This window comes from Chamaea fasciata, unplaced genomic scaffold (genome assembly GCF_029207755.1).
Source record: "Chamaea fasciata isolate MVZ Bird 193981 ecotype frontalis unplaced genomic scaffold, bChaFas1.0.hap1 SCAF_14, whole genome shotgun sequence".
Taxonomy (NCBI): domain Eukaryota; kingdom Metazoa; phylum Chordata; class Aves; order Passeriformes; family Sylviidae; genus Chamaea; species Chamaea fasciata.
In genome coordinates, this window is record NW_027094099.1 from 18,522,112 (window position 1) to 18,549,142 (window position 27,031).

The following is a 27,031-nucleotide window of genomic DNA, read 5'->3' on the forward strand; positions in this document are numbered from 1 at the left end:
ACTGGCCAGTGACCAAGTGGTTTGTGTAAATCTTGACCTATAGGAAGTCAAATTCTCCTCTTAATCCTGTGTGTATGACCATCATTCTCAGTGTCTGCTATTTCTCTTAATCATGGTTTCTGCACTGCTCCTGGGCATGACTTTATTTTCTGCTTAGTATGATGCAAATTTAAAAATAAACAAAGGATTTGGCGAGGCTGAAGCAAATAATTATGCAATGACTCAAATGAAGACGTAGCCTTCATTCTGCTGAACTGTAGCTGGTTACCTCAGGGAGGAATTTGATCCACTAACAAAAAAAACCTAGAGAAATTCAGTTGTACACAGCTATTACTCCTTTTATTGTAAAGGAAACTGGATGAGAGAGCAGCCTCCCACCAAAGGGATGAGTGGGACTCTGCGCTGCAGGATGGCTGTGACAGCTTTGTTGTGTGAACAGATCATCCCTTTGGATGGATCAGAATGGCCTGAGCAGGTAAGAGAGCTCCAAGGAATCCACAGGTTGGCTCTCAGGAGCTTCAGGGTGTAATTCTGTAGGAAAAAGGAACCCAAGTACATCCTGGCATCCAGAATGTCATTCTGCCTTTATTTGGAGCACATGACCCTGGTTAAGTATTGGGGAATGATATCAAACTAGATTGACAATCACTCTGCAACACCTAAACTCTTATTAATGTTAATGAGACTAATACATATGAACTGAGAAGAAATGAGGCCCCTCACAATGAAAAAACAGGAAAAGCAGCATATATAATGCATAATTAACAGCAATGTCATATAGGTCAGACTGCAAGTGTTGGCTTTTTAGTGCAAATTCCTATGTGGATAACTGCAAGATGAGATTTTTTTTTCTTTTATCCAGAAAATTCACACTACAATTGAAGCAAGAAACCAATTGCTTCCAAGCACATCCTTACCTTTTGGTTGTGAGAGTAAAAGGAGGATTTACCTGCCACGTTCCTGTGTATCTACAGGACATCCCTGCTAGTACTGCCTGAGGTGGAATCAAGGCTATGGGAGAAACCTGACCAATTCCCAACTTTCCAACACCAAACAGGCATTTACAGCTTAAACGTTATCAGCTGTATTTGTGATTGAGTCAATTATTTGAATATTGCCCATCTCCTGGGTTTGTATCTCTTTGAATTTCTCTTTCACCTCCACCTAAACCCAAAGGCTGGAACAGCCATGAGCAAGCACAGGCCAAAAAGGGGCACAGACCTGGGAGCTAGAGAAGAATCCTGACTCTCTCCATCTCCCTCTACCAATGCAATGAGGTTTCCCAAAGTTCTGCTCCTTCACAAAGAAACCCAAACCTTAGGAAATTCCCATTTGGAGAAGGCTGACCAAACTTCCAAGTGTTGGCAAACCAGAAACAGAGTTAAAATAAGGACTGGAGCAAACCAAAGCTGGTCGTTGGTATTCTGAAAGAAGTCCATAGGATATATTCATTCAGATCTTATTTACAAATACTTCTAAATATGCTGGGGCAAATTTATGATCAGCTGAGCTGTTTTCTTCAAACAGCTGTCTCCAGATGGACAGAATATTAAGGAGAGAACTTAAATCTGCAGGAAATGTAGTGTTGGCATTATTTGGACACGTTGTGGAACAATGCTGTTCAGCTATGCTTTTATCAGAAGAAATTTTGAGTTCACTGCTCTTGTACTCAGTGAGGAATGGGTTTGATTACAGAAACAAGAGAGAAGCTGAAAGAAGATGTGGATTTATCTTTAGGATCGATTTCTGCAGGAATTTTTACCCTGAAGTTTTAGGAACTAGTTGACTGCCAGTACTGAATATAAATATTCTCTGCACTGAACCCCTACTCTGCAAAAGCCAGAGTCTTCATTCCCAGTCCAAAACCCTGCCACTTGTGTATCTCAGAGCTGTGGCCTCCTCCCTTCAGCTGCAATGGGCTCAGCAAGAGACTTTTGAAAAGAGGATCATTTGAATTTTTATCTGCTCTGTAAATGTTGTTACTGCCTTTATTCACCACTGCAGAGACGAGCAGCCTGCAAAGTCAGTCCACTGCACTACACCTTATCCTGTTGCAGTGAGATGTGAAGATGCACCTTGGACTGATAGTAATGATCCCTGGGCTGGACCACACATTAATTTATGCCTCACTCTCCTCCCTGCAAAAGTGGAAACAGCATTCCACGGGCTGGATAATATTGACTTCTACCCAGAAACTGTTTGTCTTCCATATGCTACAGAGATGAAAGTTAAAATGGGCGTTTTGAAATTTTGGAATTTCTAGGGATTCTGTTCACTGGCGTTTACGTGTAAAAAAGAAACCAAGGAAATTCTAGCAGAAATTCCTGAAAGCCCATTTCTGTTTTCAAAGAAAATCTAAGAAAACTTGGCTGCACGTATTTCTTTTCATTTTCATCCAGCTCCATAGTCATTCACAGAATTCTAAGTCAGGATCTAGCAGGAGTTGTACTCAAAATGACAGCCTGCCGTGATGCATTTATTTCTCTGGTTTGCCACTTTACAAGGGAAAAAAACCCCACATTTCCAAGATATTTTTGGTAACGTATGACTAAGTAGCAAAATTAAAAACTAGGAAATTAATAACTACATGGCATTTCAATCCCATCAACTCTAATCAACATAAATCCATTCTAATTAAAACCTGCAAATCCTGAGGATACCAAAGAGATAGCCCTCTGTCATAGGGAGATGGCAGCAACAGGTACATTCCATACAAATGGAAAGGATGCAAATCTCTGAAAGAGGCAAAGATGAAGCTGCACTAGAAGTTATATTTTTAGAATACCACTAGACCCTAATAAACTGGTGAAATAAAAAAAAAAATCCTCATAAATTTTACCCTTTAAAACTTAAAAAGCACTTTTACAATCTAAATGAAGGAGTGTACAGCTTTCAGGCTGAAAAGGGTCACTAAGTTTATCACACTCATGCCTATTGTTTTAGAATATGATTAGCCCCTGGTAATCCCTAATTGGCAAAAACAAACAAAAATTTTTGTCCTTTAAATTTTAAAAAGCACTTTCACAAGCCAAACAGAGGATCTGAAGGAAGTGTACAGCTTCACAGCCTGCAAAAGGTTACCAAGTTTATCACAATCGTCAAACCAGAAATAGGACAGAGATGCAAAGCATGTTCTGATCAGAATGATGAATAACACACACCAGTTTAAAGAGAATAATAGAAATTATATAATTGCACCAGGGCCTTTGTCTCAAAGTCAAAACATCTCAACTCTTGAGTCTGTCTTTAGGACTTGATCAAAAGCCCATAAACATTAACAAGATTCTTTGCACTGACTCCCTTGGGCCTTGCACATGTCCTTTATACAGCAGCTTTGTGCATCTTAAATCAGTTCAGGAAGCTCCTCATCCCTCCTGCAATCCATTCAATCTTGCACGTACAAGTGGCATCAGCTTTTAGATATATAACTACAGATGCCAAAACTCCCTGATTCTGGTAACTTTTCTTATTATACCAAGATCAACAGTTCCCCTCTCCTCCTACTGCACTGTCAAGGGAAAAAAGGATCCAAAGTGAGTCTGGGTGTGTTACTTGCGCACATCCAGAGCAGCTACTACTGACACTTTGGGATTTAAGGGGAGAAGCCATCTTCACCCAGCTCTAAATCAGCTCTTTTAAAGAAGGCCTCTTTTGTCTATTGGTGTTTTTTATCTCCAACTCACAGAGATTAAACAAATGCATGTGTTTGGCAGGCAGTGGCTGTCACCCTGCCAATTAGCTCAGCAGGAAGCAACCAACCTGCTGACCTTCCTGGGCCAGCGTCTCTCCAAGGCAAGCAAAAGGGGCTCTGCTCAGTAGCTCAGACTGTTACCAGCATATTCCATCACAAATTTACCCTACCATTCCCTGGAGTCACAGTAGCAGCCCAGAGCCACAGGTTCCAAACTTTATCTGTGAAATCATGACGAGCTTTGTCTTTATTCTGTTTGCATCAGCCACTGATACTGAGGGGTCTGGGGGTCTGTGCAGAGTCCTAAGGGCTGACAAGGGTTTGCCAGACCAGAAAGTCTGGGAATCACTGATTTTACTACTGTGGCAAGGAGCAGGTTACACCTGACTACTCTAAACATGTTTATTTCACATGTTCTTACAAATTGCCACACAGTCTCTTTATGCAAACTGTGTCAGAATTTAATGCACTCACGTTGTTCAAGAATATTGAATGCTAGCTATGAATGTAGTTTCCTTTTCAAAACTGCAGGTTCTGGTATGGTTGGGTTTTTTCTTGCAATGACAAAAAAAAAAAAAAACACCATCACATATATAAAGGCTTAGACAGTGTTATATTTAGAAAAGCAAGGATATAAAATCTATAACTTTTGTCCATCTTAGCCTGTTGTGATGTCCAGTAGTGATAGTTTAGTAAAATATCTACTCCTTCTGTGTTTTCAGTGGGAGGCAGCAGCTACAGCTGGCCTTTGCTTTAATGTGGCATGGTCTGGAATCAGGATCCAGAGCTGCAGGAGGACTTTGGTGGATAATGAGGAAGGCAGCTTTGGTGAGGTTCCTCATCTCTGAGCACACACCCTCTTCAGGTGTAACTTTCATCTAAGTCTCCCCTGCATGTCATTCCATTGGATCAAATCAACAGGAGAAGCTGAAAAGGAGGCTGAGATAAAAATGTGTTGGGACACAGAAAGATTCTTCAATAGATAAAAAGCTACAGTCTCTTTTAGAAAGGATTTTTCCACTTTGTATTCCTATTGTCTGAAATCAGGCCTGAATAGAAGAAGATGACTTGATAAAATATAGGCAAAAAAAAATCATATAAGGAAATAATGGAAATGCTGTTATGGATTTTTGTGAGTATAAATAGTTTCGGAAATGAAACTGTCAAGCCCAGCATCTGAAATGCTGTAGAAATAAAGTCACTTTAACGGTCAGCCTGCTGCAACCACATAAACATTCCCTAGTTCCTTTCACAGCCCAGCATCTTGTAAATTTTTTTTTTTTTAAATCTGACATATGGGAAGACATTAGTTGGAGACTGAAGGAGACAGAATCTAAAAGAGAAGCAGAAATGGATCGAGAGAAGATAAGGAACAGAACTCATCAAGAGGAGATATTAAATTCCAAAAATGAAACTTGAAGGGATGGGACATTCTAGAAGGAAAAGAAAAAAAAAAAAAGGAAGGGTGGTGAGATAAGCTGGAAAATAACATGGTGAACTCAATTTTTAGCAAAAATATTAGAAATAATCTGAGACTGCCCCTCCTTTTGTTCCATGCTCCTGAAGGCATGGGCTGCCATATCTGTGAGAGCATTCCTGGCACCTGACTGTAAATCCAGAACAGTTCTGTCCCACAGCCGGGGCTGCTCCTTGGCTTTCCTGTTGCACCAGCAGAAAACCTTTCCCTTACCTGCAGCTGCACCAGCTCATCCAATGTGGGGGACACCTGCTCACACTGGTGCTGTGCACTCCCTCCACACACTGCATTCTGCAATGTGCAGCTGGGGAAAGAGTCGAAAAATACCTAAAATAACCATCAGTGTGAAAAAATCAGGCAGCCTCTCACTAAGTTAAATGAGCATTTTGGTATTTGATTGGCATTCTAACGTCCTTCACGCCCCCAGAAAGTTTCATAGCTTATCAGCTGCCACAAACTACTGGTTCAAGGTTTAATTTCTTCCTCTGGAAATATTTTTTGTATCTCGTGTTTCTTAAGTTTTATTGCACATTAGACTATTGCCTCATTATAATGGCAGCTTGGTCTCTTTCAGAAAGTTATAAAACGTATGAAACCTGCCTAATATCTTCATAAAGCAAAATTAAATCTCCTATTTACACTCAAGGGTGATGAACCAAGAGAATGGATCTTTGGCTCAAACCCTGGCTGAGCCACTGAGTTGCCATGTGACCCCAGGCAAAGAATCTGATATCCTTTAATTGAAGCAGTTATAAATTTGGCTAAGAAGCAAGACCTTTCTGAAAAGCATCAGCCTTTGACCTCAGCTTGCATGAGTAAATGCACCTCCAAAGTCTCAGGCTGAATGATGCAACATTTTTTTCAGTTATCTATCCCTAGAAACTCTGTGGTTGCTCACATCACTTTGTATTATCAGCATGATAAGGAACTACACCATTTAGTGAGGTAGTAACAAGCAGCACTTTGGTGTTTCTATCCTGTTTGGGACCTAGAGGACAGTTCTTGACCACCTGACTCACTTCAATTCGACTCGTGGGTGAAAGCAGTGGAGGGGAAGGAGCCTTGCATGCAGATCCTGCTGCCAGGAAAGCAAGTGAAGAATAAAGGTGTCATTTAGCTTCCAGGAGCTCGGCCTAAGTAGAAAATAAACATCAGTTACTGTTTTTGTTCCCACAGCTGATGATCAGATCCTTCCCATCACTAGGACACAGAGGGATAACTGGAGTCCCTGAGGCCAGGATGAGCAAGGCCATTGGATGTGTCAGCTCTTAGCAAGGGCCAAAGACCCGAGTTTCTTTGACTCCGGACTAAACTCAGTACTCAATATCACAACAAATTAGATTTTACCTCATCTGTAAAAGCAGCAGGCACGTGGTGAACACACTCTCACCTTGCCTCTCTCTAATGAACCACTTTAACCATATCAAGAAGGAATTTTGCATAATGACTGCAATATGAAGTCGTAAGGAGCCATCCAGCATTTGTGATGGAAGCCTTGAGGACAATGACAAAGGCACCCATTAAGAAGTTCAGCAGCTGAGTGTCCCAGTAGAGTTGGGCAAACACTGAAATCCATTTCCCTTGGATATTCATTTGAATTTTCAAATGCGTTTCTTTGACTGTTCACATCTCTTTTGTGCTCACTTTCCATGAATAGCAAATGAGCTTTAATAAGGGGAATAATCATGAAAAACACATTTTAAGCTTGAACATTTGCCAAATGAAAACCTCCAATTGCACAATAAGTGGTTAGCAGTACATATGTCATTTTATGACTTTTCCATTCAATTTAAAATATTCACTGTTGGTCAGTTATCAGACAGGGACATCAAGGGAACCTAAATAATATCACTACATACAGAACTGGGCAGCACAGGTTAAAGTATTATTATGTACAATTAGGTATTCCTGAATTACTTGCTAGCTGAGACTTAGTTCTTGACAATAATTATGAAATAATGTATCTTGAAATCTTGTATTCTTTCCTTTGTAATTTTTTTTTTTTTTTTAAGAGCAACCTGTTATTTACCCAGCCCTGACAGGCAATGTGATTTGCCAGAGGATAGAGCAGTTATGGGCATAAAATCTTTGCTCAAGGGCTTTTAGTAAGAAGAATTTAAGACACCTAAGATGCACAGCTGCAGCCCAGAAATGCAGTGTGATACATTTTCCTTTAGTTTCCTTTTATACATCATTGAGCTCTCAAGGAAAACCTCTTATATCTCATTTGTAGAGCAAATCACAAGTGCAGAGTTCCCCATGAGTCAACCCCATTTAATTTCTGATGACAGGAGCCAAAGAGGGAATTAATCAGCTTCACCTAGAAACTTCTTGTTATTTTGAAAGCAGGGGGGTAAAACTCACCCTTGCTATTCTGTTTTCTATTTCCTGGGATAAAGAAATAAATAAACCTTAGAGCATGATATTGTGCAGCACTGACCCCAGAGTTGAGCGAGATGTAGCACAGGGAGCACTCCCAATTTGGAAGAGGGTGGAAAATCTGACCTGTTGGGTCTTTCCATCTCTGACCACCATTATCCTCTGAACCTGCAGGAGCTGCTCTGGACCCTGAGCATCATTTCAGTGCAAGGGCCCCCACCAAATCAAATGCATTTTGATGGCAAGAAGATTGATATGGTGGCCTTCTCCTTTGACCCAAATTGTTTTCATAATTTCTAGCATAACAAATACAAGCATATTTTATGAAAGCAGAAATTCTGGATTATACCAAATTATTATCAGCTGCAACCTAAAGCTCCCTGATCAGATGAACTGTAACATTCTAATAATCTCAGCAAAAAGGCTTTTTTTTTTCCTTTTAATGATATTTAGGGTCTCTCATCAGTAAATGCAGTGGGAAACCCTGGGATAAACTAAGCCAAGGTACAGAAAATAAGTGAAACAAAGCAGTACACAGCTTTGCATTCCTGTGCTGTAAACTTTTGAACTGCATCCATGGAAGAAAAGGGTGAGGGAAAGAAGATCAAATGCACGCTATAGTAAATATCAGGTATTGTGATAAATTGCTTTTATGCTTCCAGTAATTGTAAACATCGTGTAGTTTCATATTCCTGACATGCTTGAAGAGATCTGCAAGCCCTTTTTTTTATTATTATTTTATTTTATTATAGAGCAGCATCGCTTTCTAGTTTATTTTGTGGAGAAAATTGTCTCTTTATGCTATAAACAACTCCAAGCAGTTTGTTCACGGAAGCTGAAAGGTGGAATTTGAGCCCATTAGACACGGGCAGGGAAGCGAAAGCTCCGATTTCAACCCAAAACCGATTCCAGAGCGTCCCACAGCGGGAGTGGCCGGCACTGCAAACGCAGAGGACTAAGGTGGGTTCGACGAGCCGAAATCCACGGAGAAAATTCAGAAGGCAAAAAATGCACCAATATAAAAATCATTTTCTTTCCGCTAAAATAGGATTAGAATTCTCTTTGTAACGCTGTATAAATGATTTTAAGGGATAAATGAGATAATCATCCGTGAAAGTGCAATCCTAAGCAAAATAAGAGAGTCTAATTAACATGAGATCTGACAAAAATAATTAAAGGCGGGGGACATAATTAATGCCAGTGGACACAGGATTACATTAAAAAAGCATTGTTAAAATCATCTGATATCTTTCTTTTTTACGAGTGCAAGGGATGGCATATTAATCCTGAGACCTTTCTAGATGTGGGTGCAATTTTTACAATACTTGGCTTTTACTGAGCCAGCAATCTAGGAGAAGGAATCTCCAAGAGAAGAGAGCATTTATCCAGTTTAGGATGAGTTAGAAGGAGATGCTGAATTGCCAATTGCTCCACAATTGCTTTAAGAGTGGGAGAACCAACTTCAAAACTATGCTATAAGATAATCAAATCTCGCATCCTCTACCTCAGCGACAGAGTACTTGGAGGGGGAAAAAAAAGATTAAAAGGCCTTTTTGAAATGGAAAGATACAATTTCTATTGATTCCATGACTGTTTGGATCCCAGATTTATCTTCTGCCTCGTTTGTGGCATTTGTCAGATGAGTAAAGCTTCAGGCTTGGGAAACTTGAGCCAATTGTTGGTATTTTCCAGTGATCTCAGATTTCTTTGCCCAAACACTTCTGTCAAAAGGTAACACTGAAATTCTGTCCTGCATCTCCTGACAGGCTTCTCCAGGCAGGGAGAGCTCCTGAGAGGCTCCCACTTCCCATCCTGGGCAGGCACAAAGATGGGATTGAACTTTAAAGATTTCTATTGCCCACATAAAATAAAAGCTGCTCTAGCACTCACTGGTGTTATCCTTGGAAGCATTGCACAAAGTGAGGAATACTCCATGAAAATAATACTTGTTCTGATGTCTTTGTATTCTACCACTTTTTTTTCTTTACAAAGTACTTCATGGAGTGAAGCTGTATGAAGCAATGTATGGCCCATAGTTCTGCAGGAAGGCTGCACTCCATCTTTGGTCTTCAACATTTGGCAAGATCTTCTAATATTGCTACACCAACATTTTTGCAACTTTTATTTTAAAACAATTAAACATGCACATGTTATCCCGTTACTTTTGGCTGTCCCTGCACAAACTTCTTGCCCTGTGTATAGACAATTACCAGATCAGCATGAAAGTCGATCTCTGATCTCACAGGGACAAACTCAGCTGTCAGATAAAGTGTCAAGAGTTCTCTTGCTCTAGTGAACTCCAGCTTGGCCTTTTGCAACCAGCTGAGGTTTCTTGCAAGAGAGGAAGGAAGTGGGGAAACTCAAGAATGATAAAACTGTTCAGATTAGGATGTTGTAAATACACGTGCAGCAACTCAACAGTATCAGCAGGGCGCGAACTTGGCCCAAAGGTCTTCCATTTTCCTCTGTGAAACTGCACAAATGAGAGGAGTGATCTCAGCTACTTTTATTTAATTAACCTCCGTTTTATTGCAGTCATTGAATGTCACCGAGTAAGCACACTGGTCTGTGTTCCTCACTGTGTCAGCAATCGGCATCTGCCACATTTCAAACTCAATTAAGTGTCTTTTTTTTCCCCCAAATGATGTGTTTTTCTTACCCTTTCTACCAGCATGGGTTACTTCATCTTTGTTCCTGCTGAACAAGAGCTCCATCATTTTGCTCTCCATTTCCCTTTTCCTCTCACATCCTGCTTACATAATACATCTGAAATCATCCTGACTCCCAAAGCCAAGTCTACACTTTGGTCGTCTCTCACTCAGTTATAACACCTCCTCCTCCTCAGATGTTTGAGAACTTGGCTTCTGCAAATCAGCTTCTTACAGATGGTGCTTCCATTTACTGGCACAAATTGGTTACTTAGAAGTATTAGTCATTGGAGATACACATTTTATAAAACATGTGAAAAATAAGAAGTAGAATAAACAGGAACATACAGTGACATGCTGCCTTGGCTCTTTCCCAGTGTTTTTTTTCCCTGCTAAGGACAAACACTACACAGCTCTCACCATGTATTTATGTTCAAGTGAAGTTATAGTGTAGGCAGGTATTATTTGAGAAAGTATGAATGCTTTTCTAAGAGTCAAAACAATCATCCCCAGAATTCCACACTTGCAGCATTACACAGAGCAGTGACTCAGACCCAGAGACACTGCTTTGGTCTCCTGCTTTTCTGTTTCATCTTGGACTACACTTCATCTGCCAGTGCCTTTATCTTCCCCTCTGTAAATGTGAAGGACAACATTGGTGATTACTGTAAAAGTAGTTGGCATTAGGGCTTGCCTGCTCTCCTCAGGCACCCTTGCCCTGATCCCCACCTCCCTGAGGGCTCTGACATATGATCACACAAAATCGGGGTGAGGAACGGACCTGGAATTTCTCCTGGAAGACGCCATGAAAGAGCATGTAGGTTCATACAACTGCATCCCCCACTTTAGGGGAATCCGCCCTCTGCACTCGCCCAGCCACACAAGCCTGGGCTCCCTCAGGGCTGGCACGGCTCGGGCTCCCCCTCAGCCGGCTCCCGCCCGCCCCTCAGGGCCGCCCTGGTTCCCTCAGCCGGCCGGTTCCCTCGGATCGTCCCCGCTGTCCCTCAGCTCCAGCTCCAGCTCCCTCACCTCGTCCCCGCTGTCCCTCAGCTCCAGCTCCCTCACCTCGTCCCCGCTGTCCCTCAGCTCCAGCTCCCTCACCTCGTCCCCGCTGTCCCTCAGCTCCAGTTCCAGCTCCTTCACCTCGTCCCCGCTGTCCCTCAGCTCCAGTTCCAGCTCCTTCACCTCGTCCCCGCTGTCCCTCAGCTCCAGCTCCTTCACCTCGTTCCCGCTGTCCCTCAGCTCCAGCTCTCAGCTGTCTCCCACCCGCCCCTCAGCTCGCGTCCCCTCAGCCCACCGCTCAGCTCAGCTCGTTCCCGGCCTGTCCTCTCAGGCCGCCCCGGTCCCTTCAACTGGCATCCCCTCAGTTCGTCCCCGCCCGGTTCCCTCAGCTCGTTCCCGCCCGGTTCCCTCAGCTCGTCCCCGCCCGGTTCCCTCAGCTCGTTCCCGCCCGGTTCCCTCAGCTCGTTCCCGCCCGGTTCCCTCAGCTCGCTCCCGCCCGGTTCCCTCAGCTCGCTCCCGCCCGGTGCCCTCATCCGGCCCGGCGCCCTCACTTCATCCCCGCCCGGCGCCCTCAGCCCGCCCCACCCGTTCTCTTCCCGCCCCTCCGTTGGGGCCGTTCCCCGCGCAGTGACCCCGCGCCCCGCCCCGCGCAGGCGCCCCGGCAGTCGCGGCCTCGGGGCCGCTGGTCCCCGCCGGTGGCCGCCATTCCGGGCCGGTCCCCGCCGCCCCGATGCTCCGCACGGAGAAGGTGCTGCAGCTGCGGGGGCAGCAGGGCCGCGCCGTGCGGGTGGTGCGGGAGCACTACCTGCGCCCCGACGTGCCGTGCCGCAGCGCCCTGTGCCGCAGCGCCCAGTGCCGCGCCGCCTGCGCCCGCGGTGAGTGAGGCTCCGCCGTGAGGGGTCTGCGGGGAGCCGGGGGTGAGCACGGACAGAGCCGGGATCGCCCGCGGGCCGGGCTGGGGCGGTGGGCGGCGGGCGGCGTCCCCCGGCGAGGCGGAGGGCAGAGCTGGGGGCGAAGTGATCCCTGAGGACAGCGGGTGATCCCTGAGCTGGGCTGATCCCTGAGGACAGCGGGTGATCCCTGAGCTGGGGGATCCCTGAGGACAGAGAGTGATCCCCGTGCTGGGGTGATCCCTGAGGACAGAGAGTGATCCCTGAGCTGGGGCATCTCTGAGGACAGAGAGTGATCCCTGAGCTGGGCTGATCCCTGAGGACAGAGAGTGATCCCCGTGCTGGGGTGATCCCTGAGGACGGAGAGTGATCCCTGAGCTGGGGGATCCCTGAGGACAGAGAGTGATCCCCGTGCTGGGGTGATCCCTGAGGACGGAGAGTGATCCCTGAGCTGGGGGATCCCTGAGGACAGAGGATGATCCTCGGGCTAGTGTTCTCCCTGAAGGGGAAAGGATGATCCCCGTCCCGGACCGTGCTGAACAAATCGCGGCTGTAGCAATAGTTCTCCTTTAAAGCAAGATCCTTCGGAAACCAACGAGGCGTTAAGAGCGAAAGGAATCGAGCTGATTGTTAGAGGGTTTTGCTGTGAGCAGCTTACTGGCGGCGATAAAAGGCAAAAGGATTGTTCCATTTTGGCACTTCTCTTGTTTCCAAAGATCCTTTAAAGTGTATTAATTTCTGCAGGGTGATGGTTTATAGCATGAGTTAAATTCTATACGTACCTGTTAAGTATTACAATGGGGCCGAGCCATTATCTCGAAGCCGTTGTAATTCTGCATCAGCAGCTATTTCTGTTCAGTAATTAAATGTAATTGCCTGTGTTATATCAGGGCATTTCAGACACGGGAAGGCTGCCAGGCTCTGATGTCTACATTTGTTGTTGTTTTTGCATACTGTGGTGCTGTTATGTGCATCATAGATCATCACCCGAGCTGTGGTTGATATTTCAGTTGGGTTTGTTGTTGTTTTTGTTCAATAGCACAATTTGTTTGCCGCAGGAAACTGACTGGCAGATGACAAACATAATATCCAACCTGTTTAAATCGGCCAAATGACTCGTCTAAAAGAAAAGGTTGAGAACTGTAACTTTTTTTTTTCCTTTGGAACTGTGATTGGCATAGATGTTTTCACTTTTGATTTAGGTTGCAATCAAGGGCAGAAGGTGTGTTACTTAGGTTATTATACTGTATTACTGCTATCTAGGAGATCAGGACTAGTGATAGCTACTGCTCCCTAAAAAAACCTGCATTTGGTTGTGAATTCCTCAAGGATAAATTAAAGGCACGTATCAGAAAAAAGTCTAACCTCTCCTGCTGTGCCTAACTCCCCCTCTTTTGTACTTCAATGTCAATTGTGCTACAGGTGTCGGTCAGAATATGTCCCTGTGTGATTATTCAAGGTAACCCAGATGTGAGGGAAATATTTGTTTTCCTTCCTGACTCTACACGGTGTGCTGAGCAAATCTATTTCATGCCCTGCCTGCAAAAATCACATCAGCAGGTGCTTGTAAGGGTGAGCTGTGCCTGCCTGGGAGTCATTCTGCTCTAGATGTATGGGCTAGGCAAGGATAACTTTGTATGGGCAGAGCTCATAAATCTTCCAGTGGCATTTCACTTCTAATGCTCCTCTGAATTATTAATAAATATTAGCTTTCTTGTATGCCTGCTGCCATCATCCATTATAAGCCTTCAGTGTGAGATGAGGGCCAAGTTCCTGTGTGCGCAATTGCGCTGGCTGGATTCACACTTCTTGTGGTCACAGCTCAGAGATTGTCCCGTGGCAGCTTCTAAGAAATACGTGAAAATAACCTGACTTGTCAATATCTATATACTTTATTCTGTATTATTTGCCTGCACTGTGGTGAGTTCACCAGCTCAGTGTTTATAATAAAGAATAAATAGGTATTGAGAGAAAATACAGTGGAGATCCCCTCCCATCTGAATCTTTGAAATACCGAAAGCAATTAAACCCTTTAATTTTGAGGTACATTATAAGCTGTCATCTGTGATGTGTGTGATATTTTGATGACATATTCCTAAGGGATGAAGTCTCTATAAAGAAAATTAACAACAATGGTGAATAGTTTAGGTTTAAAAACATATTTTCTTTGCAGTAGCAGTGTTTTTTTCTATGTGTACCCTTGCCTGTGCTCTTTTTTGTAAAGAGCCTGCTGTAAATGGTGTGTTTGAACAGAGAGAGCTGTGGGAGCAGGGTAAAGGAACTGCTCATAATTCCGCAGCTTTTGGAAATTCCATGAAAAGATTTTCTGTGCCAGATGTGCAGTCCCTTTTTCATATGGCAGCAGAGAAGAAAGAACTGTAATCTTTGCTCTTTTAAGTTACAGCCTTTTCATAATGAAAGTGGATAATTTTCATTCCTTTGGATAAAATTTGCACTAAATGTTGGCATCAGTGGATGCTAAAGGGTATTGTCACAAATTTATGGACTGTACCACAGAATTATTCCATAATATCCGTAATTTTGTTCATCAGAAAAAGAAATGTACCCATTTGAGGAGACACAACTCTAATTTTCTTACGTTGGGAAATATTTTCAAAAAACCAATATTGCAACTGAAAGTTTGAACCTCGAAACTCTGAATTATCTTCTAGATGGCAAATTGTTATCAGATGATGTCACACACTACGTTGTCCCCGACTGCAAGGTTGTTCAGGAGTACCTGGAGATTCTGGAATTTCCAGAGCTGAAAGGAATTATTTTCATGCAAACAGCTTGTCAGGCTGTGCAACATCAGAAAGGACGCAGGTATTTATCCCGTAAGAACTTGTATTTCATTTAGATTGAAGTAAAAATACTGATTTGTAAAATGTATAATTTGTTTTTAGGCCTTTCAAGTGTCTTGATGTAGTTTTACAGAAGGGGAAGGACTGGGATCTTTTCTGATCCATGGATATCAATGCCTGGCATAGTTTTCACTTGATAGGAGCAGTATGAAACCTGTAGCTTTATTAACTAATCAAGTGACTGGTGACAGGAATCAATTAGACTTTGCAGTAATGATCTATCATGTGCCCAGAGCTCGATTATGGGCAGGTTTTGGTTTGCTGTATTGGTGATGCCTGAGCACTTGTCTTTGGGGAGCAATTAATATTATTGTGTGGTACTTATCTCACCAGTCATTAACCTGAGCATTGCCCGGGCATTTCAGAGGGAAATTTGCTCTCAGGGCCTTCCCATATTTCTAAAGCACAAATGCTTTTGCAGAAATAGCCCTTGCCCCAAAAGTGACTAACAAAACAAGTTCCTGAACACTTGGGATGTTTTGTGGGGCTCGTTGGAAAACAAGTATGTTAAAAATCAGAAGTGTTCACTGTAGAACCTAAAAGTTTGCTTGCAGGTGATGGTTTAGCATTTATCATCAGTGGTAAATTTCTCTGTGCATGACAGTAATTTTCCTGGAGTTTTTCAGCTGTGTTTTCACGTGGAGTTAAAATAGCATTGTCAAAAGAAAGCACAAGAACATATTTATCATTTTGCATTCCAGGCAGTACAACAAGTTACGAAATCTGCTGAAGGATCCCCGTCACGACTGTACCGTGTTTGCAAATGAATTCCACCAGCACTGCTACCTGCCCAGGGAGAAGGGAGAATCCATGGAGAAGTGGCAGACCAGGTTTGTTTGAACCTCTGCAGCGTCACACTGCACAGCATCATCACTTTGTGTTTAAGATTGTGAGCATGCACCAGGTACTGAGAGCTCTTGCTCTGCTCAGCTCTGCAACTGTTCACAGTCACTGGAAGTCTGCATTGTGCTTTATGATTATAAAAGAATCAGCATGGTTTTCTTAGGGAAATAGACAAAATGTACTAAATTAAATGCAATAATGCTGAAGAAAAGGCTGGATCAGTTTAAAGTCACACCCCATAGTATCAATGTCTTAGCACCTCCAGCCTGCTTTTTCCAAACTTTCACTCAGAGGAACTTCATGTTCTGTTGCAGCCAGGGGGGCACAAGTGGATGTGTTGGGGAGGACACATTCTATTCTCCTCTCTTCCTTTGGTGCTTAAGAATGGCACAGGAACGTTTTTTGCAGAAAAATCTTTCTGTAGCTTGGTGTGTATCTCTCAAAAGTCTGAGTGTTAAATCAAAATCTCGTTCATATGAGGCCACCAAAATCTTGCAAGTAGCAAATGAGCTATGCCAGGAATCTTATTTCAAACTTTGCTTTTCAGGAATATTTACAGTGCAGCAGCCTGGTATCACAATCACTGCCTGGGTCAGATGCCAGTTGTTATGGTAACAGAAGATGAAGATGCTATCAGGCAGTACGGAAATGAAACAGAAGGAGTGTTTGTGATTTCCTTCAAGGTAACGTGCCAGAAGAATAAAAGGTCCCCTTTATGCTGCATCAAAATGATGAAGCAAGTACATTAAAGTGTATTGCAAATCATGTCAGAGGTTACGTTCAAGAAAACTGTGATGGTAACTCATGTCCCCATTTATCAAAGCAAGCGAATGTGTCACTTAGGGGAATGTCGGAGAAACCAATGGCAGTGAGCAAAGCAGAGAGCTGGAAAGATAAACAGACCTCTGAGGATAGAGCTCATCTTTCTTAGAAGACCTTTTCCTTGTTTTTAAGGAATTTGGCACTGATGAGCAGTGATCAGTTCCCTCAGGCAGCTGCCTAAATCTGGAGTGCAAGCAGTCCACAAGCAGCTGTAGCCTGAATATCCATCAACAATGTTCTGGCAGTTACTTGGCCTGCACTGCTGAGGATGATGTCTGAGAAGATAACTCATTCTTCATTTGCTGTCCATCTCTGACACCACTGGGATCAGGGGGTGGGATGTTTATGTTTATCTGTGGAAGGATGTTGAGTAAAACCTGATCAATCAAACTGATTGACCTTTGTTGTATTCAGCAGTGGATTACGCTGAACCTGGGTGAGACCTGTGGGGTTCAGAGCAGACTCATCATTACCCCTTGGAAGTGTCATTTGGGTGTAGTGTGAGACAGCTCTTGTCCATTGCAGGCTTTCCAAATGCGTTACTAAAAGAGCAGAGATCTCAGAATACTTTGCTGTTTATCTCTCTCTGTGCATGCAGAATTATTTGGATAACTTCTGGCCTGACCTAAAGGCTGCCCATGAGCTCTTTGACTCCATAGTCCAAGCCCGGCGAGAACGGGAGAGTGAGAGCCAAGAGAACCACGGGAGGGAATATCCTGAGCACTTACCTGTGGAAATCCTGGAGGCTGGGATCAAATCTGGAAGATACCTGCAGGTATTTGTTACATAGAGAACATACACAGAACAGTGCGGTCTTGTGCTTGGTCCCTTGAGTTGCCTGAATTACAGTGATTAGAGAAAGAAATCTGGCTGTGGTGGGAAGAGGGGAAGAAAACAGGAGGATGAAAGGGATTAGGATTCTTAGGATTCTCAAAATATTTCCCCTACAATGTGTTGTGACGTGTGGAAATTTTTCTTAATTTTTTTTTTTTTTTCTTGGAGAAGTTAAAGTAAGATTCGGCTGTTGAGGATTTGAAATTTGTTATGGATTTTTCTTCAGGTTGATATGTGATGTACCTGTAAATTGAGAGACCAGCTGTGATTTGAAGCAGTGAGACCTTGTTCTTAAATATAAACAGTGCTGCACAAAGGCAGCAGTTCTAACTTCATTTGCACAGAGATCTCCCAGTCAGTGGAATTAATTTACAGGTTTGTGGCTGTTCAGGGCCTTAATATGGATTGTTGGTAGACAAGTGTTCTTCTTTTAAAAATAATTTGAAGAATTAGAGGCAGTAATTTGTTCTTTTCTGGGCAATTTCAGCAGAGGCAGGAATAAAATATGAACAGAAAGACTGAGGTTTTTCTTTCTTGTTGGAATAATGCCAGATTCTGGGCTAAGGCAGGTAGCAAAGGGAATCTTACACTGCCTGTGGTTGGAGTAAAACGTCATTTACCATCTTACAAATAAATTCAGCATTTAAAAGAATTTACCATTGTTTTCCAGAAGTGAATTCCTGAAGTTCTTCATCCTGCATTCCTCCCCTAAGGAGAGAACAGTTGTGTTCAAAATAACCTACGGATCAATAGAAACTAATCCATGTAAAAATAATTGTAACCCCGCAAATTTAATCCTTTAAAGTTGTCTATTTTTCGGGTGACTGTTTCATTTTGTTGGTCTCTTCCAGGGCACTCTGAACGTCAATAAGCACCGGGCACAGCTGGAGGCTTTTGTTCGGCTCCAGGGCTTTGGCAGCAAAGACACAGGTGAGAAGTGCTCAGTTATCAAACAAGGTGAAGCCTGAGACTCTGCAGTGCCTGTGTGGTTTCCATGGGCCTGAAAGGAGAAGATTAACCAGAGGGTGGAACTTGTGAGGAGAACTCCTTCCTCCTTCTTACCACCTCTGGCCATACTCTGGTCTTGTTTCCCTGCACCTCTCTGAAGGGAAATGCTGCTGCACGTTGTCCCTGTGCTTTGCTCTAACCTCAGGTGACCACTCCTCTGACTGCAGTGAGAGTTTGCATAGATGTTGGCAGGATTACAAACCGGTCTTTGTGAACATCATTGGAAAATTGCCTTTTGGATCAAGCTGATCCAGAGTGATCCAGGATTGTCTCTCTGGCATGAGTTACTAATCTGCCCCTTAGAACGAACAGTCCATTGCCCTTGCACAGACACACTGGCCCAGCTCTCACTAAGAACTGCTTTCAAATGCTCCTGTGACCGACCCTGCAGTCAAGCCAGTGCTCAATATACTCATACTCATTTATTTTTTAAAAGCTTGTTTTGTTCTGAATCCTGCTCAGAATTCTGTGGCAGTGGCTTTCACAATTTAAATATGCGTGTTTTAAATTTAATTTAAATTTAAATATGTGTGTTTTTATAGCTGCTGCCTAAGAACCATGAACTCATCCCAACCTATGCTGCTTTTTATCCAAAACTTCACTTACAGAATTCCTTAATAGATCCCTAAAAAAAAAAAAAAAAAAAAAAATGAAAAGGTTTTCATTTCCTTCCAATATTAATTTCTTGCCAGTAGTCCTTTTTCGAAGAAATCATATTGGAAATGTCATTTCCTGTTATTTCAGTAGAATGCTGCCAAGAAGGGAGAGATTTGAATTTTTTTAGCAGGTTTCTGTTTGTTTTAAATACAGAACTTCAAAGTGACATCCTTATTTATGGGTCAAAGGCTCGGAATCGTGCAATCCATGGGGATGTGGTTGTGGTGGAGTTGCTCCCTGTGCATGAGTGGAAGGGAAGGACTGTTGCCCTCTGTGAAAATGAGACTGAGGACAAAGCACCTGCAGACACCACAGGTGACCCTATGCCCACAGGTAAGGAGAAGCATCCTTTTCATTCCCTGCTGGTAAATAATGAAAAAAAAAAAAAGTTAGGTGAAAAAGTATCTCAGTGTGACATGGCTGGGTACCATGGGAACTTACAGTCTTGTTTGAAATCATTACTCCACAGCTGCAGCTGCATGTTAAAAATTTATTGAGGTCAGAGCTGAAAGTTTAAAGAGGTTAATTCTCTTTTTGCAGGGAAATCATGTTGTGTTTTGCTCTTTGCTATTAGAAATTCCTAGGATTGGCCACATTTCAGCAGCAGTGGGAATCTCTGAATAATTTATGTCGTGTATCAACTGAAATCTATACAATGACTTAGTCTTCACATAAATGAAAGCTCTTTAAAATCTGCCTCTGCCAACAGTAGTTCATGACACACTTGTATTGTCTGCTCACCATATGTTGTTGGCAGTTGTGACAGATTTGGGGACACTTCAGTTCATTTTACAAAGCAATGAATCTCCTGCACCTCCCACATCTTTGCTTTCCTGCTTCTGTTTAACTCTTTAATGCACAGTGTTCCTTATTTAAAGGTAAAGTGGTTGGAATCATCCAAAAGAACTGGAGGGATTATGTGGTCACTTTCCCCTCTAAAGAAGAGAGCCAGTCCCAGGGCAGGAATGCTCAGAAAGTCCTTGTGACGCCTTGGGATTACCGAATTCCCAAAATCCGGATCAGCACTCAGCAGGCTGAGGCACTGCAGGTAATGTAACTGAAATGTTTCTCTGGTCTGTGTTCCTGCAAAGCTGTGTGGGTGTTGTAGGCTCTAATGATGATTTCCTTGACAAAAACATGGTAAAACTGCTAAAGTCTGTGAGGGTTCAATTTCTGCCTTGAAGGACTGTGTTCAATCCCTGTCAGAACCACTTCAGCTTCAGGTTACAAAGCTTATTTGAGTTCTGAATTTGGTCCACAAGTCCAGCTGCCCTGAGCACTTAGATATCACTTGCCTTGGGTTTTTTCTGCTCAGTGCAAGGCTGTGTTGGGGGTATAAATTGTGCTTTCTAGGGGCACAGAGGGGTTCTGACCGAGCTGTCTCCCTGCAGGAGTACAGAGTTGTCGTGCGCATCGATTCCTGGGAGTCGACCTCCCTGTACCCCAACGGACACTTTGTGAGGGTCCTGGGGAGGATTGGAGACCTGGAGGGGGAAATCGCAGCTATCCTGGTGGAGAACAGCATCTGTGCTGCCCCTTTCTCAGAAATCCAGGTTTGTCTCTGTCATCTGGTCGGTCTTTTCTCTTTTCTCTCAATTTCTTGCTTCTCAAAGAGAGGGACCCTCTTACGGCTCAACATCTTTGTCGCCAGTGGGGTTTTGAAAGCCCATTTTGAAAGCTGAAAATTTATTATTATTGTATTTTATTTTTCTGGAATCTCTTAGATCAGTGGTTCTATTGGTACTGTGGATTTTCAAGTCAAGAGTGATTTTAAAATAATCCTTTTGCTGTGAGGAGAAGATTACAAACTCCTAATTCAAATTTGAGTTAGACTTCTAAGTTTTTTCTGTCTTTAGTATGTGGTTATGCTACTGATCCTAAAGGCCTCATCCTACTGAAATCATTGTCTTAAATACTTTGTTCTCAGCTGGGAGAGGAACCAGCTTTCAGCGATAACTATTTTGATTATACCTACAATTAATTGAAAGAAGACTAAAAAACCAGTATGTAATGGTTGTATTTGCCAGAGCTGCAGTATCACCACAGTAATAATGTTGGTTACTAAAACACATAGAATTCTTTTCAATTTTTTCCACACTTTCCGTAAAGGAAATGTAAAATGAAACAAAAGAAGAATTCAAAACACTAATTCGATCTAATTTGTTGGCATCTTATTGTAGAAAGCATATAAATCTATGTTCACCAACAATATTTCTGTATAGATGAGGGAGATGCCAGTGAGTTCTCCAAAGAATCCATGGAAAGTGAGTCCAGAGGAGGCAAACAAACGCCTTGACTTGAGAGACACCCACCTGATCTTCAGCATTGACCCCAAGGGCTGTGAGGATGTGGATGATGCTCTGTCTGTCAGGACTCTGCCCAACGGGAACCTCGAGCTGGGGGTGCACATTGCAGATGTCACTCACTTCGTGCCTGCAAACTCCTACACCGATGTTGAGGCCAGAGCAAGGTGAGTTATTTTCTGGTAATCAGAAAATTTATGGAGCTCAGGAGTTTGTGATGCTGCCTCAAGGAAATTTTAGAAGGAAAGAAACATGCTTTCACCTTTCATGTCTGACTAAAGACTTCTTAAAGCTGATGGAGCTGTTATGTAACTAGTGACATTCTGCTTTTATTTGGACACATTTTCCAGAAAGCTGTACAAGTTTATTTTCCCTAATCACTCCTCTTTGCTTTATAGTCTAATTTAACATCTGTGACTTAAAGGATTTTTAAAAACCACTTGTTTGCATTCCAAGGGAGATGAACACCCGCAAAATGGAATTAGACTTACATGAGTTTAATTCCAGTGGTATTTGTCAGGCTTATGTTTTAATATTCAATCTTGTCTTTTAATGTGCAAATATTTCATTCTCTTTTTTCTTTTATTCCCGCTGTTTTGAACTTGAACTGCTGAATCACTTCATGAACTGTATTCTTTGTAGATTCAAAGAAGTATGAAGTGCAGGCAGCAGAGATGTTTGATGTAGCCATTAAATCACCTCTTCTTCAGTGAGCAAGTTTTGTCCAGCCCAGTTCTGCCCTTGATGGCAGCTGAAATACCAAGGAAGGCAAAATTAGGGTTGCACCGCACAAATAGCTATTTAAATGATTTAACTTTGGTGTTGCACCTGTGAGCGTTGTGTGGGAATAACCCTTTCAAATCAGGCTGTGGAGCAATGTTACACCCCAGCCAGCCCCAGGGCTGCTGGTGGGAAGAGCAGTGGCTGTGTTTTGTTCCAGGGCCACCACGTATTACCTGGCGGACCGGCGCTATGACATGCTGCCCTCAGTCCTCAGCGCCGACCTCTGCTCCCTCCTCAGTGGTGTGGACAGGTAAGGCCTGGCGATTCTGCTGCCCAGGGAGACTTCCACCACTCATTTGGCATCATTACTGGGAGAATTGTGGACGTTAAAAATTACCTTTCAGTTCTACCACGGGCAGGGTGAATTTTATAGACCAGTTTGGATCAATTTACAGGCTCAGTTGGCTGCTGGCGTGAGGATATGCGAGGCTGGCATGAGGATATTCAGGGTACAGAGATGTCCATTGTGGACTAATAAAAAATAAAATTAAATTAAAAATAACTATCACAGTGTAGCTCTGCTTTAACTTAAAGGAGGCCTAATACCTTAGGGGTACTCTGCTTCAGCAGATGAATTGAAAATTCTGCTGTGGAGCTGCTCCTCATTTCAGTTGTCGTGCGTGAGACTGAAACGCAAGTGCATCATTTAGTGGTGTTGCTGAGCACTGGTTTCATGAAGAAAAAGATGCTTCCACAACCAGAATTAAATCTAAGAGTTGAATGTGGTTGAAATGGGAGTTTAAATCTACCAGAACTGTTCCAGGGCTGTGGTGTTGTCTTCAAGGTACGCTGTGAGTGTCCTGTGGGAGCTGGAGAAGGAATCGTTCGAGGCGCTGAGGGTCCAGTACACCAGGAGCCTGATCCGCTCTGCCTACAAGCTGGAGTATGAGACAGCCCAGGCACTGCTGGATGGGGACACCAGTGTGCTGGGGGACATCCAGGAACTGAAAGGCCTGGCTGAAGGGACGAGGCAGAAGAAGCTGGCTGAGCTGGTTTGGGCCTTATCCAAGCTCACCGACATAGCGCGGCACGTGCGAGCCAAGCGGGACAGGTGCGGCGCGCTGGAGCTGGAAGGGATCGAGATCCGAGTGCAGCTGGACGACAAACGGAACATCCATGACCTCATCCCCAAGCAGCCGCTGGAAGTGCACGAGACCGTGGCGGAATGCATGATCCTGGCCAACCACTGGGTGGCGAAAAGGATCGCCGAGGATTTCCCCCACCAAGCTCTGCTGCGGCAGCACCCTCCTCCCCGCCAGGAGTTCTTCGCCGAGCTTCGGGAATGTGCCAGCGCCAAAGGCTTCTCAATAGACACGCGGTAGCTTTTATTACTAAAGCTCTGTCGTTTAAATGAAGCAATTCCAGCTCTGAGTATCAATGTTAAGAGACACTGCATAGCAGTTCCTAAAAAGAGTTTTATCAGAACTTTTCTGATGACGTTCTGACCAGCAGAAGCTGCCTGCCTTTCTGCTGGCTGTGCTGCAAATGGCAGTGGCTGAATAACTGTAGACATACCCAGACAAAACATTTGTTCAGTCACTCTGCAGTGGTCAGGCTCTGCAGTGGTCTTTTTTGCCCTGTATTTCCTGTGTAAGAGAACTGGTTTAAATTAGGTGAATTCTGTGCCATGTAGTCATTTTAAATGACTCAAAATAATTCAGATTACTTAGGCAAGATAGCATGAGGAAGCCATGGTGAAGGGCATCAGTAGAGCCCCTGTGACCTGGGTGTCACCTTGTCCCATTTGTGCTGGACACAAAGGTTTGGACCAGCTCACTCTTCTGTACTGCACAGAATGGAGTTTGCTCCAGTACCTGGTTCTCCAGGTTGCAGCAGACAACTGGGTGAAAACTGGGATTTTTCTAAACCTTTTCTTAGAGCAGAGCTGTTACTAAACTGCACTGAAAGTTTCAATATCGCTCTGCTTGCCATTTTCGTATGAATAACTATTGACTTCTCTGTGGGTTTTCTGCCGTTGTTAACCGTGAGCCGTTATAACCAAGGGTAGTGTCATTTTCTCTGGAATTAACACCTTTTCGCCAGGTCCAACAAGGCTTTGGCCGAGTCTCTGGACAGAGCAAACGACCCGTCGGATCCCACTGTGAACAAACTGCTGCGCTCCATGGCCACCCACGCCATGTCCAACGCCCTCTACTTCTCAACTGGCTCTTGTCCCGAGGAGCAGTTCCATCACTATGGTACCTGGGCACTTCCCTGCCTTCCCTGTGGTTTCTGAGCTGTGCTGGCTGTGCCTGCTCACCTCTGTTCCTTGCTCTTGGCAGGGCTGGCCCTGGAGAAGTACACTCACTTCACCTCTCCCATCAGGAGATACGCTGACATCGTCGTGCACAGGCTGTTGATGGCAGCCACCCTGGGGGGAAGCACGGCGGATGCCAAGGACAGCATCATCAGTAACAAGGATCTGGAGGAGCTGTGCAGACACATCAATAACAGGAACCGGGTAAGGGCGTCCTTGTGGGAGTCTCCATGGGATACCAGTCCTGACTGTGGCTTTTGTAAAGAGTATCACTTCACTTTTATTGGTGGTGCTTTGGGGTTTTTTTAAGTATCAGTTTTCTTCTGAGAGCGGTAGTAAAATGCTCATACTTCACTTGTACTGCACACGGGATTTTGTTTCAGATGTAATTTTTCTGGGGCAGAGGGCAAGACAGTAAATAATGGGAAAAAGCAGCCGTGGAGATGAAAGCCAGAGCCACTTGTTGGAACATTTACGTAGGATTTTGTCTCTGTGTGTGTGTGGGGTGCTCACAGGCAGCGCAGCGTGCCCAGAAGCAATCCACCGAGCTCTTCCAGTGCATGTACTTCCGAGACAGGAGCGCCGAGAGTGACGAGCGCTGCGTGGCTGACGGCGTCATCTACTCCATCCGCACCAACGGCGTGCTGCTCTTCGTGCCGCGGTGAGCCCGGGGCTGGCGGGGCCCTGACACCTGCTGCTGCCGCAGTGCCGTGAGGGCACAGCCTGCCGCAGCTCGTTCACACCTCCAGCATTCCAGAGGGCTGCCTCGGAGGCCCAAGAGCCAGAGCCTCCATGTCACATGGTGGGGTTTCCATCTTAGGGAAGGATTTGGGTTTCACTCTTTGTTCCACTCATAAAGTAAAAAACTTTGATAACCCTATTTGGCCTAGTGCCAGCATAGAAACATTTGTCGGATCCTTGAAGCTTTACCTCAAAACCCTGTTATTGTTTCTGTTGGGCAGGATGCCAAGAATCCCACTTCACTCCTTACACACTTCAGAGAGCGCACAAAGACCTTTGGTGCGTTTTTGGGGTGTTGTAGCAGGTGCAAAGGTCCTCCTTGCACCTAGCACAGCTTCTCTCTTTTGTTCTGGATGGTTTGTTGTTTTCCTCTTAATGAAAACATTCTTGCTTTTCAAACACCTCCCATGATGCTGTCTCAGTAATATTTTAAGCCGTTCTGGGGCTGCCGGCCAAACCCAGAGGTGATGCAGAGCTTATAAAACCTGGCTTCACATAAATGCATCACCTCGCCAGCCAGGAGAGGCTGCTGCTTACAGAGAACCCAGGGCAGACACTCTGCTGCTCTTCAAGGAGCTTTTTTTATTAAATGGAGAACTGTGTCCTCAACTGTGCGTCTGGAAAAACCTGTAAGGCTGCTCCTCTCCCATGACTGAGCCATTCCAGGCCCCACCCAGCACTAAGATAATGGATCACTGACTATTTCACTTCTGCTTCACTGCCCTCCAAACACTTCAGTCCCTCTCTCCATGCTGATTTCACCTCTGGGTTTCTTTGGCAACACCTATCAGCGTTCCTGAGGCAGGATTATCAGGCTGCTTCCTGTTGCTTTTCTGCAATCCCAGCCAGCCTGCGTGTTTGGAAACTAAGGGACCTGGAAATGGTTAGAACAGCTTCTCTCTGCTCTTTTGTAGGTATGGAATCAAAGGTGCAGCCTACATGAAAAACAAAGAGGGCTTGGTCATCTCCTGCCAAGGGGCTGGGAGCTGCCAGTGGAAGCCTGGATCCCTCCATCGCTCCCAGCATAAAATCACCTCCACTACGACGACTGGAGAGTCGCTGACCTTGAGCCTTTTCGACCACATCACAGTGAGTGTCTCATCCGAGGGGAGGAAAAGCAAACTGCACCATCAGAAATTCAGGCACCACATTGCCTTGCAGGTGAGGATCGCGGTGCAGAGCTCCCGCTGCCACGCCGAGACCATCAGGCTGGAGATCCTGCGGAACGCTCCGCACCGCACCGCAGGCACCGAGGCCGCCCGCAGGAGTCCCCACGGCGGGAGGGCTGACCTGGTGAGGGAGGTCAGCCAGGCTGCAGGGGAGGCCCAGCGTGCCCAGGACACAGCCAGGGGGGAAGTGCTGGATGAGGAGTCCCGGCAGTTCTGCCAGACCAAGGGGCCCAGCCTGTACCAGCTGCTGGAAGAGATCCGGGAGCTGGCGCTGCTGGATGTGACCCAGGACGTCAGGACTTGACCCGGGCTGTCCCACTCCTGTTCGCTGTGCACAAGTGCTTGGGGATCTTTTAAAAAGTTTATTTAAGTATTCAAGAGTCCTTTCAATAAGAAGCTAAATGTCTATTTTAAAAAGAATTATTTTTATCCGATTATGAGTATGGATGAATTATGAAAACATTTTATACCTGATAAAGCTCGTATTTCAGACTAAAGATCAAGACACTGTGCTGTGAATTCTTTTAAAAATCATTCCAAAAAGTACTTTGCTTATATTTGTCCATAAAACCTAAATACTTCCTTCTTCCCTACAAGGATATAAAAAGCAAATTCCTTCATAAAATAACACCTGTTGCCCTGAGGGTAGTGGCTTCACTCAGT

At 44.3% G+C, this 27,031-nt stretch overlaps 1 protein-coding gene across 3 annotated transcripts; it reads left to right on the plus strand.

Moving 5' to 3' along the window:
* Positions 1-11,870: 11,870 nt before the first annotated feature.
* DIS3L (DIS3 like exosome 3'-5' exoribonuclease) lies at positions 11,871-26,877 on the plus strand. Of its 3 annotated transcripts, XM_066195925.1 has the most exons (17): positions 11,871-12,072; positions 14,760-14,913; positions 15,653-15,781; positions 16,342-16,477; positions 17,215-17,391; positions 18,302-18,380; positions 19,269-19,448; positions 19,994-20,163; positions 20,507-20,668; positions 21,338-21,585; positions 22,359-22,451; positions 22,986-23,519; positions 24,245-24,399; positions 24,484-24,662; positions 24,974-25,119; positions 26,114-26,288; positions 26,361-26,877. In XM_066195925.1, exons 1-17 carry the CDS (start codon positions 11,928-11,930, stop codon positions 26,670-26,672), a joined length of 3,174 nt encoding a protein of 1,057 aa, XP_066052022.1. In that variant the 5' UTR covers positions 11,871-11,927; the 3' UTR covers positions 26,673-26,877. The 3 variants fall into 3 exon arrangements, with proteins under 3 accessions (XP_066052022.1, XP_066052023.1, XP_066052025.1); XM_066195926.1 differs by lacking the exon at positions 14,760-14,913 and having other exon boundaries at positions 11,989-12,072; XM_066195928.1 differs by lacking the exons at positions 11,871-12,072; positions 14,760-14,913; positions 15,653-15,781; ... (2 more) ...; positions 18,302-18,380; positions 19,994-20,163 and having other exon boundaries at positions 19,395-19,448.
* The last annotated feature ends 154 nt before the right edge of the window (positions 26,878-27,031 follow it).

Bases quoted from the DNA above. Each gene is read 5' to 3' on its own strand.
- DIS3L (XM_066195925.1), top strand. From the start codon at position 11,928: ATGCTCCGCACGGAGAAGGTGCTGCAGCTGCGGGGGCAGCAGGGCCGC. The intron at 23,520-24,244 runs GTAGCTTTTATT...CCTTTTCGCCAG, and splicing joins GGCTTCTCAATAGACACGCG to GTCCAACAAGGCTTTGGCCG. The intron at 25,120-26,113 runs GTGAGCCCGGGG...GCTCTTTTGTAG, and splicing joins GTGCTGCTCTTCGTGCCGCG to GTATGGAATCAAAGGTGCAG.